The following is a 16943-nucleotide window of genomic DNA, read 5'->3' as shown; positions in this document are numbered from 1 at the left end:
TGTGAAAACTGAGTAACTAAAGAGGATATTAAAAGATAGATAACTGCATTCCCCACTCTAAGAATAATTCCTGTTCCTCATGAAAAAATTCATTACAATCACTATTAAAAAATAACCAAGGGTAATAGGCTTTAGTGTGGCAAAAGAACCATCATTTATAATCTAAATGATTGGTTTATTAAAGTTACCATGATAAAATATTAAATTCTAACCAGTTATTACTTTATATGGGCTATAGTGTGTCATTAGGCACCTAATATAGTTAAATAAGGGGAGTGAAAACTTATTAAACCACAGTTACAGGACCTGAAACCATGTCATTCCAGGATCATTCTAAGAACTAGGAATGTTCAACGTTTATTAGATAATACTTAAATAATACTGTGGGCATATTTGAAGGACTAGTATTTAGAAGATGAATTAGATTTATTTTGTGTGATCCCAGAAGTCTTCATCATGTGAAAATTAGGACCGGCAAGTTTTGGAGCGTGGCAAATTTTGGAGCGTGGCCAATTTGGAGATAGGAAGACCTGGGTTCAAGTCATATCTCTGACACAGGCTATGTGACCACGTTATCTTTTATAGATGTTGTCATAGGGTGGAAGACCTCTTCCCTCATTTTCTGTGATTATATGTTGGTTTATATTTGAAGAAAATGAATAATGTCTGGTTTAAGAGAAAACAATTTTTCTGAAAATTAACTTAATTTAATTAAATTTTAATATTAAAGCATTCAATAAAATGATCAGTGAAATAGCCACTTTGACATAATCTTTGTTAAATTAAAAATGTGAACATATAGTTTTTTGTTTTTATAAATAATACTATTAACTATTGTCTATGCCTTTATGTAACATTAGATTGTCCCTACAGTTTAGATTTTGCTTGAAAATTATAACTCCAAAGGTTATGGTCTCTTAAAAGCATAGACAAAGTATTGATTTTAAAAGAAGATAACCAAAGCAATTTGTTCAACAATTTGCAGAAGAAATGAAAGTTCAGGTTTTATTTCTGAAATTTTTTTATCTTGGCCTCTAAAATTCAGTGAGAATTCTGTTAAGGAAATTTTCTTTGACCTCTGAATAGCCTTGAATAAGGTGAGAATGAGTACAGATTATATTTTGTTTTAACTAGCAGATAATGCTTCTGAAGATTTGTGCATAAATCTACCTTTTAGAAATCCTTTTGTAAAGTCCTTCTCTGATAAGTGGTTCTTGTAGAGTTGACCCCTGGATTCTCAAAGGTAATGCTAGGGGATTCCCCTCTGCCACTGGGGTGGGGGTTGTTTTTCCTGACAACCAAATTAATAGCAGCTTGCATATATGCATAACCTTCAGGTTTGCAATGTGATTTCCTCACAATAACTGTGTGAATGTACTAAGTAATAATACCTGACATTGTTATTAATACTTCTGTTTTCAGATGCTCACAAAGATTAAGTCACTCAATCCAATATCAAGTATTGGAGCCAGGATTTGAATCCAGGTCTCCAGCATCCAAATTTAGGAGCTTTCTATTAAAGATGGTGCCTCTCAATTCAGTAAATATTTGCTATGAACATATTTATGATGTACATATGAACAGGATATAGTTTGTCTGCTTTTAATTTATAGGCTAATAGGAATATATAAGCAAATTAGTAAGGAAGTTAAAAAGTATAATATGGCAAGTGTTATGAAAGGGATACAAAGTGCTCTAAGGGTTTAGAGGAAAGAGAAGTTGTAGAGTTGACAGGATCAAAGAAGGCTTCCTAGAAAGCCATTTGAAATGTTCCCAGAATAATGGGTAGAATTTTGACAGAGGGAGAATAAGATACATAGAAAGAGGGCCATGAGCAAAGACAGCAAGAGGAAAAGTGGAAGATATGTTTAGGAAATGTGACCAATCCAGGATATATCAAACATATAATGAAAAATGAGGAAAAGAGCTGCCAGTTTGGGTCAGAGTAGGGCATGTACCTGATTGCCAGACTAGGACTTTGTAGGCAGAGGGCAACTATTCTGAATAGGGGAATAACATAATCAAAACTACTTTAAGGTGGCTCAACTGATAATTCTATAGAGAGATGGTTCAGAGCAAGGAAATACTGAACAGGGGAGACTAGAGGACTACAGGGGTCTAGTTGAGATAGAATGAAAACGAGGACTAAGGTGTGGATGGCAGTGGATAGGATGATATTATCTCCCACCTGCTGCTCTGCTTGGTTTTAACTCCTCCATTATCATGCTCCCTCCTTGAGTGCTTTCTGACCCCATCATTTGGATTGTCTTCCCCCATTGACTTCCATGCCCTCTGATGACTGCAGTTTGTCTTTCTTTTTCTTACCTGTGTCCTGAGGTGTATCAGAGTACCTGGCACTTAGAAGGAACTTGATAAAGGTTTACTGACTATTTTTATCAAAATTGTTCAAGAATTTGATTGTTTTATAAGACAAGCTTAATTTTTTATCCTAGAAAGGAGAATTGAAGACAATGGAGATGATTAACCAGAAAAATGCTTTATTTCTATTCTCATTTGTCTATTTATCTTTTTTTGCAAGGCAATGGGGTTAAGTGGCTTGCCCAAGGCCATACAGCTAGCTAATTATTAAATGTTTGAAGCTGGATTTGAACCCAGGTACTCCTGACTCCAGGGCCAGTGCTCTATCCACTGTGCCACCTAACTGCCCCATATTTGTCTATTTATCTTGAATGAAAGATTGGATACCGGAGAAACATAAACCCCAATGATGATTTCTTATGAGAATAGCAAAATTACTACAAAAATTAAACTTATTTAGATTTAGAAATATTATAAAACTTAATCATTCCATACATAATTTTGAAGAATTAATAATGTGTATACTCTGGAATTATTTGTCATAGTTGTTATAAATAATTCATCTGCTTAATGTCATTTGCTGAAACAGTATATTAACATATTTTGAGTTTAACATTATTGTTCATAAAAGGAACAAAAGCTTCAGTTACACCTCTTGGCTAAAGAAGATCATCAACAGCAGCTGAATGAAATAGAGAAGTATTATGCTACAATCATGTGTCAATTTGGAATGGTAAAGGAAAGTCATGAAAAATTAGAACAGAATGGTAAGTATTAAAGATTTTAAACATTATAAATATATATGTCTTTAAAGAAGAATATTAAACTTTTTTAAATGAGATCGTTAAAATGTGCTTTACTGTAGTTAAATGTGCTTTACTGTAGTTTGGTGTAGAACAACTAAATTTGAATACTTCTCCAATTCTCTCCAGTAAATAATCATGTTATCTTTGGTTTAATTTTTATTTTATCTGGGCAGGTGATTGCACAATAATAATGATGTGGCATATTTAAAAATAAAACATTTTTCTAAATTTTTTTATTTCTTTGCAGTATATGAGGCAATTCAGTTAAATAAGAGACTGTCAGCAGTAAATAAAAAACTAGAATCTGAAGTATGCAGTTTAAAACAGGTATGGGTCTTGATAGCATTATATGAGATTTTTTTCTAAGATTCAAAGACAGTGTGGTATGATGGAGAGAGAGCCAGAAGACATGGATTAAGCCCCATCCTCAGAAACTGAGCAAGTCATTTAATCTCATTTCCTCAGGTAACTTTATTAGACTATCAATTGTAGAACAGTCTACATTGGTAGAGTTACCTCTCTTGGCCTGTTCTAGACCAATGAAATCATAGGTCTGACCACTACAAAAATTGCTTTAAGATTATTAGTCTTACATGATAATGACTAAAAGTTACTATATATTGTTAATAGAGATGCTGGGGGAAAAAGTGCTCTTTGCAATGCTAACATGAACTTCAGTTTGTTCAGTTTTCCTAATTGAGCCACATTCATTCATTCTTATTCTTTGCATCCAGTGCCTTGAATTTTGAAGATAGCTTACAGAGTCAATAGGACCTTTAACAGTTGTTGGTTGTAAGCAGCTCTGATAAGCTGAAATAAGTTGGACATCCATAGATAAAATGACAACTGTTACCTAACTTCACTATAATTCTAATAGCAATGATTATTTTATGTTATGATAAAATAATCATTGCAATTATATTGGGAAAAAACTGTGGGGTTGAGAGTCAGGAGTCCTGAATTTTGTTTTGATCTTGTCTAAGTTTTATTACCTTAAGGAAATCTCAGTCCCTCATTGTTAAATAGGCATATTGTTTTCCTCCCTTATCTAGACATGGGGTCATTGTGAATATGAAACAAAAAAGTTTATTTTTTCACTTTTAGTGAAAAGAGAGATAGACTGGCATTCAAGGAACCTAGGCTCCAATAATGGTTCTACCACTAAACAGTTTTGTGACTTTGGGTCATTCCATGTGCTTTGGCCTCAGTTTCCTCTGTTATAAGTTCAGGGACCTTTGGGAGGTTATGAATGGGAAAAATATTGGATGGGAAAAATATTGCATCTTTATTTCCCTAACTTCTTTTTTTTTAAGTTTTTGCTAGGCAATGGGGTTAAGTAGCTTGCCCAAGGCCACACAGCTAGGTAATTATTAAGTGTCTGAGACCGGATTTGAACCCAGGTACTCCTGACTTCAGGGCCGGTGCTCTATCCACTGTGCCACCTAGCCTCCCCTATTTCCCTAACTTCTTACATGCATTTAACATTTCTTTCAATTGTGAAAAAAAATCTGAGAAGGGCATGAATTGAGAAAGGTTAAGAATACTGGAACTAAATTATCTCTTCAGTCCTATTGAGCTCTAACATTCTATAATTCCAAGTAAAAGCACTTTGAAAATCAAAATAAAACTGTTCAAATATAAATATCATTCTATTTGTAAACCAGACAGATCGATTGGGCAAGTGGCTAGAGTACCTGACTTGGAGTTAGTGTGAACTGAATTCAAACTCTGTCTCAGACACTTGTTAGCTGGAAAGCTCTGGAGAAGTCATTTTGATTTCTTTCAGTCTTAACTTCTTCAGATGGCAAATGAGAATGATAATGATTTCTACCTCACCATATTGTTGTTAGAATCAAAGATGTTTGTAAAGTTCTTAAAGCTACAGAATGCTATCTCTTATCATTATTACAATTCAGTTTTGCCAAATAGAGCATAGAGGCCCTCGAGACCAACTAGTTCTCAAAGAAGAATCTTTGCTATGACATTCAAAAAATCAGTAAGTGAATCAAGAAATAGTTATTAAGTGTTTAAAGTATGGTAGACACTCTGCTAAGTGCTGAGGATACCAAGGACAAAGCAAAAACATCCTCAGCCCTTAAAGAGTTTCCATTCTATGGGGCAGATGACATTTGTATCCAAAGCAAGCCACTCTGTATATAGAGACCAAGGAAGATGATGACACTAGTGGCTAGGGGTTGAAGTAAACCTTGAAGGAAGCAAGGGGAAAATGGTTATCTAGTTTTGACATGGAATCCTCAATCAGCAAACCTTTATTAAACATCTGCTATGTGCAGGCACTGTGAAACAGGGGTACAAAAAGATCCAAAAGACAGCCCCTGCTCTGAAGGAGTATACAACTTAATGGGGAAGACAATAAGCAAGCAAGGATCCACAGGTGAACAGAAAAAATCAGAAAGCTTCCTGTAGAAGGTGGGACATTAGTTGGTACCTAAAGGAAGCCTAGGAAGCCAGTAGATGGAGATGAGGAGGGAAAGCATTCCAGGCAGAAGAAAAATCCTGAGAAAATGCCCAGAGCTGAAGGAGGGTGTCTTGTTTGTTGAACCACCAGGAGACCATTGTCTCTAGAATGGTTGGATAATAAAGTGTAAGTTTGAGTTGGATAATAAAGTATAAGAAGAATGGAAAGGTAGTATGGTGTTAAGTTATGAAGGACTTTAAATTCTAAACCAAATCTCCAATATTGGGGGGAATACATTACTTCCCCAGGTTACTCTCAAGCTCAGCTTGCCATTTTGCTGTTTGAGTCCACTCCGTTCTGCCATCTGGGTTAATCCCTTTTCATTTAAGAGGCTTTTATGTACTTGAATACAACTGTGATATGCCTGCCCAAATCCCATATTTGTGTTCAGTAAAATCTAGCCTGTTGGCCTGTTCCATTTCTTTAATGTATAGTTGACTGAGAGTCTTGAAGATCAGGGATCTTCTTGGAATTCAGAATTGAAAGGTCATTAAGTTAAATTCACTTCTGAAAGAGTCCCATTAGCTAGATCCTTTACTGGGACTACCATTTCCTTTCATAGAGCAGATCAACTTTGCCTCTTTAGCACCTGTGGTTGGAGTATAGATTTTTGTTACTATGATGTTCAGTGGTTTGCCTTGAACTCAAACAGATATTATTTGGTTATTTTTGAAATTATACTCCAATATTGCTTCTCTCACCTTTTTATTGATTCTGAGGGTTCTTCCATTTTTATTTTTACTTTTTTTGAGTTCAAATCCTACCTCTGATATTTATTTCTTTATTTTTATTTTTATATTTTATATTTATTTTTAAGAAAGATTTTATTTATTTTGTTTTATAATTTCCTCCCATTCTTGCTTCCCTCCCCCCCCCCACAGAAAGCATTCTGTTAGTGTTTACATTGGTTCCATGTTATACATTGATCTCAGTTGAATGTGATGACAGAGAAATCATATCATTAAGGAAGAAAAATAAAGCATGAGATTGTAAAATTACATAATAAGATAATGGTTTCTTTTTTCTAATTTGAAGGTAATAGTCTTTGGTCTTTGTTCAAACTCCATGGCTCTTTATCTGGATACAGATGGTATTTTCCATTGCAGATAGCCCAATATTGTCCCTGGTTGTTGCACTGATGGAATGTGCAAGTCCATCAAGGTTGATCATCACTCCCATGTTGCTGTTAGGGTGTACAATGTTTTTCTGGTTCTCCTCATCTTGCTCAGCATTAGTTCTTGCAAATCTTTCCAGGCTTCCCTGAATTCCCATCCCTCTTGGTTTCTAATAGAACAATAGTGTTCCATGACATACATATACCACAGTTTGCTAAGCCATTCCCCAATTGAAGGACATTCACTTAATTTCCAATTTTTTGCCACTATAAACACCACAGGGTTGCTATAAATATTTTTGTATAAGTGACGTTTTTATCCTTTTTCATAATCTCTTCAGGGTATAGGCTCAGTAGTGGTATTGTTGGATCAAAGGGTATGTATATTTTTGTTGCGCTTTGGGCATAATCCCAAATTGCTCTCCAGAAAGGTTGGGTGGGTTTACAGCTCCACCAACAATGTATTAGTGTCCCAGATTTCCCACATCTCTTCCAACATTCATCATTGTCCTTTCTGGTCATATTGGCCAGTCTGAGAGGTATGAGGTGGTATCTCAGAGATTCTTTAATTTGCATTTATCTAATAAGTAATGATTTGGAGCAATTTTTCATATGACTTTGGATTGCTTTGATTTCCTCATGTGTAAATTTTCTTTGCATATCCTTTGACCATTTGTCAATTGGGGAATGGCTTGTTTTTTTTTTTTTTTTTTGAAAATTTGACTCAGTTCTCTGTATATTTTAGAAGTGAGTCTTTTGTCAGAAATACTAGTTGCAAAAGTTGTTTCCCAATTTACTACATTTCTTTTGATCTTGGTTACAGTGGTTTTGTGCAAAAGCTTAATTTAATGTGATCAAAATTATCTAGTTTGTTTTTAATGATGTTCTCTATCTTTTCCTTGGTCATAAACTGTTTCCCTTTCCATAGACCTGACAGGTAAACCACTCCTTGAACTTATAGTTTGTTTATTATATTATTTTTTATGTCTAAATCTTGTGTCCATTTGGATCTTATCTTGGTATAGGGTATGAGGTGTTGGTCTAATCTAAGTTTCTTCCATGCTAACTTCTAATTTTCCCAACAATTTTTATCGAAGAAAGAGTTTTTATCCCAGTAGCTGGAGTCTTTGAGTTTATCAAACAGCAGATTACTATAATCATTTCCTGCTATTGCACTTAGTCTATTCTACTGATCCATGACTCTATTTCTTAGCCAATACCAGATAGTTTTAAAGGCTGTTTTTTTTTCATCTTTTTGCAAGGCAAATGGGGTTAAGTAGTTTGCCCAAGGCCACACAGCTAGGTAATTATTAAGTGTCTGAGGCTGGATTTGAACTCAGGTACTCCTGACTCCAGGGCAGGTGCTGTATCCACTGCACCATCTAGCCACCTCTACCAGACAGTTTTGATGACTAATGCTTTATTAATAATTTTAGATCTGGTAAAGCTAAGCCACCTTCTTTTACACTTTTTTTTTCATTGAACCCCTGGAAATTCCTGACTTTTTATTTCTCCATATAAATTTACTTACAACTTTTTCTAACTCATTATAGTAATTTTTGTAATTTTGAAATTTTGATTGGTAGGGCGCTAAACAAGTAGTTTAGTTGGTAGAATTATCATTTTTATTATATTAGCTTGACCTATCTATGAAGAGTTGATGTTTGCCCAGGTATTTAAATCTAATTTTATTTCTGTGAGAAGTGTTTTGTAATTGTTTTCAAAAAGTTTCTGAGTCTGCCTTGGCAGGTAGACTCCCAGGTATTTTATTTTGTTTGAGGTTACTTTGAATGGGATTTCTCTTCCTACTCTTTCTGCTGTATCGTGCTAGTCATATATAGAAATGTTGAGGATTTATGAGGGTTTATTTTATATCCTGCTACTTTGCTAAAGTTGCTAATTATTTCTAGTAGTTTGTTAGATGACTTTTTGGGATTCTCTAGGTATACCATCATGTCATCTGCAAAGAGTGAGAGTTTTGTCTCCTCCTTCCCTATTCTAATTCCTTCAATTTCTTTTTCTTCTCTTATTACTGAAGCTAACATTTCTAATATGATATTGAATAGCATAGTGGTGATAATGGACATCCCTGTTTCACACCCTGGTCTTATTCGGAATTCCTCAAACCTATCCCATTGCATATAATGCTTGTTGATTGTTTCAGGTAGATATTGCTTATTATTCTAAGGAACAAACCATTTATTCCTACGCTCTCTAGTGTTTTTATTAGGAATGGGTGCTTTATTTTGTCAAAAGCTTTTTCAGCATCTATTGATATGATCATTTGATTTCTGATGGGTATGCTATTGATATAATTAATTATACTAACAGTTTTCCTAATATTGCACCAACCCTGCATTCCTGGGATAAATCCTACTTGATAATAATATATTATCCTAGTGATAACTTGTTGTAATCATTTTGTTAAGATTTTATTTAAGATTTTTGCATCTATATTCATCATGGAGATAGGTCTATAATTTTCTTTCTCTGGTTTAACTCTTCCTGGTTTAGGTATCATCAGCACCATATTGGTGTCATAGAAAGAGTTAGGCAGAGTTCCCTCTTCACCTATTTTTCCAAAGAATGTATTTAGAATTGGAACCAATTGTTCCTTAAATGTTTGATAGAATTCACTTGTGAATCCATCAGGCCCTGGAGATTTTTTTTTAGGGAGTTCAATACTGGCTTGTTGAATTTCTTTTTCTGAGATTTCAGTTCTTAATTTCCTCTTCATTTAATTGGGCAACTTCTATTTTTGTAAATATTCATCGATTTCACTTAGATTGTCAAATTTATTGGCATATAGTTGGGCAAAATAATTCCAAATTATTGCTTTAATTTCCTCCTCATTGGTGGTGATTTCACCTTTTTCATTTATGATACTACCAATTTGGTTTTCTTCTTTCTTTTTTTAATCAAACTGACCAGAGGTTTATCAATTTTATTGTTTTTTTCATAAAACCAGCTCTTGATTTTATTTATTAGTTCAATTGTTTTCTTGCTTTCGATTTTATTAATTTATCCTTTAATTTGTAGAATTTCTAATTTGGTATTTAATTGGGGTTTTTTAATTTGTTTTTCTCTAATTTTTTAGTTATATATTTAGTTCATTGATTTTTTTCTTTCTCTAATTTATTCATGTAAGCATTTAAAGATATAATATATCCCCTGAGTGTATCCCATAGGTTTTGGTATGTTGTTTCGTTATTGTCATTATCTAGGATGAAATGATTAATTCTTTCTTTACTTTGTTGCTTGATCCACTCATTCTTTAAAATGAGGTTATTTAGTTTCCAATTAGTTTTGGGTCTGTCTCTCCCTGGCCCAGTATTGCATATGATTTTTATTGCATTATGATCTGAGAAAGATGTATTCACTATTTCTGCCTTTCTGCAATTGATCATTAGGTTTTTATGTCCTAGTACATGGTCAATTTTTGTGTAAGTGCCATGTACTGAAGAAAAGAAAGTATATTCTTTTCTATCCCCATTCAATTTCCTCCATAAGTCTATTATATCTAGTTTTTCTAACAATTTATTTACCTCCTTAACTTCCTTCTTGTTTATTTTATGATTCAATTTATCTAAATCTGAGAGCGGGAGGTTGAGGTCTCCCACTAGTAGAGTTTTGCTGTTTGTATCTTCCTGTAGCCCTTTCAACTTCTCCTCTAAGAATGTGGATGCTGTCCCATTGGCTGCATACATATTTAGTATTGAAATTACTTTATTGTCTATGGTACCTTTTAGGAGGATATAGTTTCCTTCCTTATCTCTTTTAATGCTATCTATTTCTGCAGCTGCTTTGTCTGAGATAAGGATTGCTACCTCTGCTTTTTTCACTTCAGCTGAAGCAAAATATATTTTGTTCCAACCTTTTACCTTTACTCTACATATCTCTCTGCTTTAAATGAGTTTCTTGTAAGCAGGTTGCTCCATTTTTAAAGGATTTTTGCCCACAGTAGTAATGATCATCTGAATTAAATTCACCCAATCCCATTCATTTAAGTTCACTGACACCCAAGATGTTGATGTTCAATCTTGCTATCTCCTGTTTGACCACATCCAAATTTGGTACACAGATCTTTCAGGTTTCTGTGTGATATTTATCTTTACGTTGTACGTTTTCATCACCAGATGCATCTTGTAGATGAGTTTCCTTTTGGCTTTGACCTAGCCATTTCATTAGTACTGGAGCTACTTATAGTTGTCCTTATAGTTGGACATAGTCTGACCTGAGGGCCTTGTCTTCTGATATCATCTCTTTTGTCATTTTAGTAACTGTCCATGGAGTTTTTTTTTGGAAAAGATAGGGAGTGATTTGCCATGAAAAACAGGCAGATTTGGCCTTGAAATAAAAAAAAATGAATCAAGGGAAGAGAATAATAGAGTTTTTGTCAAGGCCATAACAAATACTCTTTTTTAATAATCTAAAAAATAATTCTACACATGGACATCCCTAGATGGTTAATATAGAAATCAGATTGGTCATATGCTCTGCAGTCAAAGATGGAGAAACTCTTACACAGTCAGCTAAAACATGACCTGGAGCTGATTGTGGCTCAGACCATGAACTTCATATTGAAAAATTCAGATTTAAATTTATGAAAATTAGGAAAACCATCAGATCATAAAGTATGACCTAAATAACATCATACAAAACTGAAGTAGAGGTGATGAATAGATTTAAGAGATTAGAACTGGTTGATAGAGTGCCTGAAAAGAACTATGAACAGGTTATAATAGTGTATAGGTAGCAGTACCAAAAAACATTTCCAAGAAAGAGAAAAATAAGAAGATAAAATGGATATCAGATAAGCCTTTCCAAATAGCTGGGGAAAGAAGAAAAGAGAAAGGAAATATATGTCCAAATTAATGCAAAATTCAAGGAGAGTTATAAAGGTTTTTCTTAAATATGCAATACAAAGAAGTAGGAAAAAAACAATAGAATGGGAAAGATAGTAGAGCACCTCAAGAAAATTGGAGTTATCATGAAAGTTTCATGCAAATATGGGCATGATAAATGTAAAAAATGGTAGAAATTTAATGGAAACAGAAGAAATTAAGAAGAGGTAGCAAGGATACACAGAAGAACTATAAAAGAAAGATCTTAACATCATTGATAGAGAACTAGAGAGACTGAAATCAAGTGGGCCTTAGGAGTTATTGCTAACAATAAGACTAGTGGAGGGGATGTAATTCTAGCCAAATTTTTTAAAACTCTAAAAGATGTTGCTGTTAGAGTGCTACATCAGTATGCCAACAAATTTGGAAAACATAACTACGGTCATGGGATTGGAAAAGCTCGATTTATGTTCCAATCCTCAAGAAGGAGAGTGCCAAGAAATATTCAGTTTTCAAACAATTGTACTAATTTCAGACAACAGAAAGATTATGCTTAAGATTCTGCAAGCTAGGCTTCAGCAATATGTGAACTGAGAATACCAGAAGAGCAGACTGGATTTTGAAAAGGCAGGGGAACTAGAGTCTAAATTGCCAGCATTTGCTGGATTATGGAAAAAGCAAAGAAATTCCAAATAAATATATGTGCTTTTACTTCATTGAATATACTAAACCCTTTGACTGTGGAGATCACAATAAAATATGACAAGTCCTCAAAGAGACGGGAATACCAGATAAACTTACTTATCTCTTGAGGAACCTGTAGGCAGGCCAAGAAACAAGTTAGAACTGATCATGGAACAACTGATTGATTTAGGATTGGAAAAGGAGTATAATAAGACAATTGTCACCTTATTTATTTAACTTTTATGCAGAGTACATCAAAATGCCAAGTTGGATAAATCAAAAGCTGGAATTAAAATTGCTGGGAGAAATATCAACACCCAACATTTGAAGTGTTAGAGAAGGCTTTTTAAGATTCCTTTGGACAGCAAGGAGCTCAAATTAGTCAATAATTAATTCACTGTTCACTGGAAGGTCAAATACTGAAGCTGAAGCTTAAATACTTTGACCATCTAATGAGAAATCAGGTCTAATTGGAAAAGACCCTGATGTTGGGAAAGATTGAAGACAAAAGGAGAAGGAGACAGCAGAGAATGATATAGAGCCATAGAAACAATGTGTGTTGTGGACCATGGGCTAATGAAGAGTTAAATATAATTGAATGATGATAATGATGATGATAATGATGATGGTGATGATGTTTGTTCTTCATTCTTGAAGAAGACCATGACATTAGGAAAGTGATGCTAGGACAAGCACATGAATTGGATTTGTGGGGGGCGGTGGTGCTGTGCTATGTCACCAGGTTCACTTTCTCCTCCAGATTCATCTGGGTTCCATTGTCAGATATTGAATCAGGATGACCCCCATGTTGCTGCCAGGAGATGGTCCTACAAGTGAGGCAGTCAGGGTTAAGTGATTTGCCTAAAGTTACATAGCTAGTGTTGTATTGTGTGTTGTGTCTGAGACTAGTTTCAAACTCCCAACCTCCTGACTTCAAGGCCAGTGCTCTGTCCACTGTACCACCTTGCTGCCCCACATGACTGAATGACTGAAAAACAATAATACTCATTCTTTTTTTGGATAGCTCTGATTGCTAGAAAGCTTTTTTTCCTTTATCAAATGTAAATTTGATTGTCATAGCAGTTCTACCCATTGTTCTTGGTCCTGTCCTCTAGATTCAAGTAGAAGTCTGATTCTTCTAACACATGATAGCCCTTGAGATACTTCTTCAGGTTAAACTTACCCAGTTCCTTCGGTGATCTGTTTATAGCATGAACTTTGCATTCTTGACCAGGCCAGTGACCCTCTTCTGGATTTCTAGACTTTTTGATGTCTCTCCTAATAAGCACAATAGACATTAGAGATGGTCTGACCAGGACAGAGTACAGGGACACTGTCATCTTCTTTTTCCTTGAAACTGTGAGGTACAGTCCAAGATCATATTGGATTTCCCAACTGCTGTTGAATCTTGTTGAATTTGCAGCCCACTAGAACTCCCCAATCTCTTGGAGACAAATAACCAACAAACAACCATATCTCTGCCCATCTTGTACTTGTGCAGTCAATTGCTTGAACTTAAGTATATGTCCTTTTATTTAGCCCTAGTAAAATTCATTTTATTAGACTTTACCCATTTATCAAATCATCTGATACTTTTTTGGGTATTTTGACTATGTATCCACTATATTAGCCCTCCCTCCTAGGTTTGAATCATCTGAGAACTTGATGAACATCTTACTTGTTCCTTTATAAAAGTCATTGATAAAAATTATTAAATAGCATTGGGCTTTTTCACTGGAGAGCTTCTTCCCTATTGATGCCAAACCATTACTGATGACTATTTAAATCTGGTCATTTGATTAATTTTAAATCTACATAAGTGTACTATGATCTATTCCATATTCTTTTCCTCAAGAATAGCATTAGAAACTTTATAAGATTTTTTTATAATTAAAGATTTTATTTATTTTGAGTTTTATAATTTTTCCCCCAATCTTACTTCCCCCCCCACAGAAAGCAATTTGTCAGTTTTTTACATTGTTTCCATGTTGTACATTGATCCAAATTGAATGTGATGAGTGAGAAATCATATCCTTAAGGAAGAAACATAAAGTATAAGAGATAGCAAGATGAGACAATAAGATATAGCAGTTTTTCCCCCTAAATTAAAGGGAATAGTCCTTGAACATTGTTCAAACTCCACGGTTCTTTATCTGGATACAGATGGTATTCTCCATTGCAGACAACCCCAAATTGTTTCTCATTGTCGCACTGATGAAATGAGCAAGTCCATCAAGGTTGATCATCACCCCCATGTTGCTGCCAGGGTGTACATTGATCTTCTCGTTCTGCTCATCTCACTCAGCATCAGTTCATGCAAATCCCTCCAGGCTTCCCTGAATTCCCGTCCCTCCTGGTTTCTAATAGAACAATAGTGTTCCACGACATACATATACCACAGTTTACTAAGCCATTCCCCAATGGAAGGACGTTTACTTGATTTCCAATTCTTTGCCACCACAAAGAGGGCTGCTATGAATATTTTTGTACAAGTGATGTTTTTACCCTTTTTCATCAATAATATTTTTTTTTGAAATTGACCTATTTCTACAGAATTTCTTTCATGTACTTTTTAGTAGCACTGTCAAAGAAGGAATGAAGATGAGTCTGATGTGATCCATTTTTAAATGTCATGATATTTGTAATTATTTCTTCCTTTTTGATGTGTTCACTAATCATCTCTTTAATATGTTGTAGGATGTTACCATGAACTGAAGTCAGACTCTAGTTCTAATATTTTCTTTTCTTTTTGGAGCTCAAAACACCATTTCCTTTCATTTAGTCCTGTAACACTCTTTCCATTCTCCCTGTTCTTTCAGATATCATTCAGATACCATTGACTCATTAATCATTTGGATATTTCTTTTCAGTAAATACTGATGATGTAACTCATAAAAGGCAGATGACTTGATGTTATTAAAGTGGTGCTTTTGTACTATCATCCTACTTATCTTGATATCCTATTCTTATTAGCCATTTTTATTCTTTCTAGCCTTTGTAGAGAAAACTAAAGCAAAAAAGAGAATGGAGTAACTCTAGTATTTCTCTCTCTTTCTTGGTATCATCATTCCATTTACTCCAAAAGTTTTATCCCTTCTTTGATCGACCTCTCTTCCAGGAGCATGGCTATGAAGCCACCCCTTTTTATTGTGCTCAATTTTCTTCATCAACCTTAATTCATTCTATGCATTAGTGTACTTTTAAAAAAGTTACCTATGGAGGCAGCTAGGTGGTGCAGTGAATAGAGCACTGGCCCTGGAGTCAGGAGGACCTGAGTTCAAATTTGACTTCAGATACTTAATAATTACCCAGCTGTGTGACCTTGGGCAAGCCACTTAACCCCATTTTCCTTGCAAAAAAAACTAAAAAAAATTACCTATATATATTTCAAATAAGCAAAAACAATCCTCCCCCCTCACTACCATCTCTTACAAACATGCATAATCAATAAAAATATATCCTAACATTGGTATGTTCAACATAAAATGTTTGACTTATTCTTACTCTGAGTCCTTCATCTCTCTATCAGGAGGTGAGAAATCTTCTCAAATTGTGATTGGTAAGTGTAATGCAATGACCAATGATTGGAGTTCCTAAGACTTTGAAAGTTGTTTGCCTTTACAGTTTGTTCTCATTATATAAATTATTGTCCTTGTTCTCTTTATTTCACTGTATGTCAGTTCATACAAGTCTTCCTGGGTTTCTCTGAAACTGTCCTATTATTTCTTATAGCACAATAGTAATCCATCACATATATTTTATGTATGTATATATATATTTATATATACATAAAGATATATATATACATATCTGTACACACACACACACACACACACACACATATATATATATATATATATATATATATATTTGTATATATTGCAGCTTCTTTATTTATTCCCCAACTTTGGGCACCCTCTCAGATTTCAATTTTTCACTATCTCAAAAAGAATCATATTTTTGTATATTCTTAATTAAAATTTGTTCTGCTTAGTACTAATCTCTGACTTCATTCACTCTCCAAGTCTCCCCTCACCCTTTTCTGTCCTATTTTCCTATTAAGTAAAATGTATTTCAATACTCAATTGTATGTATGTGTGTATGTATGCTTTTCCCTGTTTTGACCAGTTCAATTGTAGAGTTCAGAAAAAGAAACCCTGGAAAGACTCTGTGAACTGATGCTGAAATAATTGAGCAGAACCAGGAGAACACTGCACTCTTTTTTTTTTTTGCAAGGCAAATGATGTTAAGTGGCTTGCCCAAGATCACACAGCTGGGTAATTATTAAGTGTCTGAGGCCGGATTTGAACTCAGGCACTCCTGACTCCAGGGCCTGTGCTCTATCCACTGTGCCACCTAGCTGCCCCAACATTGAACTTCTTAAAAGCAACATTGTGAGATGATTGACTATGATATACTTGACTCTTCTTGGCAATACAGTGATCAAAGATAATTCTAAAAGACTTGTAAAGGAAAATGTCATCTACATCAAGAGAAAGAACTAATGGAGCCTGAATACAAATCAAAGCATACTATTTTTACTTTTAAAATTTAGTTTTGTTTTGTCTTTCTTATGGTTTTCCCTTTTGTTTTTATTCTTTCACAATATGACTAATATGGAAATATATATGACATGATTATTCATATATAGCCTATAGTAGAGTGATTGGAAAGGTGGAGGGAAAGGAGGGAGGGAG

The 16943-nt window shown here is 34.5% G+C and overlaps 1 protein-coding gene across 1 annotated transcript in view; it reads left to right on the top strand.

The window, feature by feature from the left end:
* CCDC73 (coiled-coil domain containing 73) overlaps positions 1–16943 on the top strand; it is a 160954-nt gene that overhangs the window by 84476 nt on the left and 59535 nt on the right. The window contains exons 8-9 of the mRNA XM_074230433.1: positions 2951–3086; positions 3373–3452. Of these exons, the coding sequence (XP_074086534.1) occupies positions 2951–3086; positions 3373–3452 (216 nt within the window). The remainder of the gene's footprint in view (positions 1–2950; positions 3087–3372; positions 3453–16943) is intronic.

The sequence above is a fragment of the Macrotis lagotis genome, chromosome 3 (assembly GCF_037893015.1).
Source record: "Macrotis lagotis isolate mMagLag1 chromosome 3, bilby.v1.9.chrom.fasta, whole genome shotgun sequence".
In the NCBI taxonomy this organism is placed as follows: domain Eukaryota; kingdom Metazoa; phylum Chordata; class Mammalia; order Peramelemorphia; family Peramelidae; genus Macrotis; species Macrotis lagotis.
Note: the sequence above shows the minus strand (reverse complement) of the source record. Positions and strands in the feature narration are given on the sequence as shown.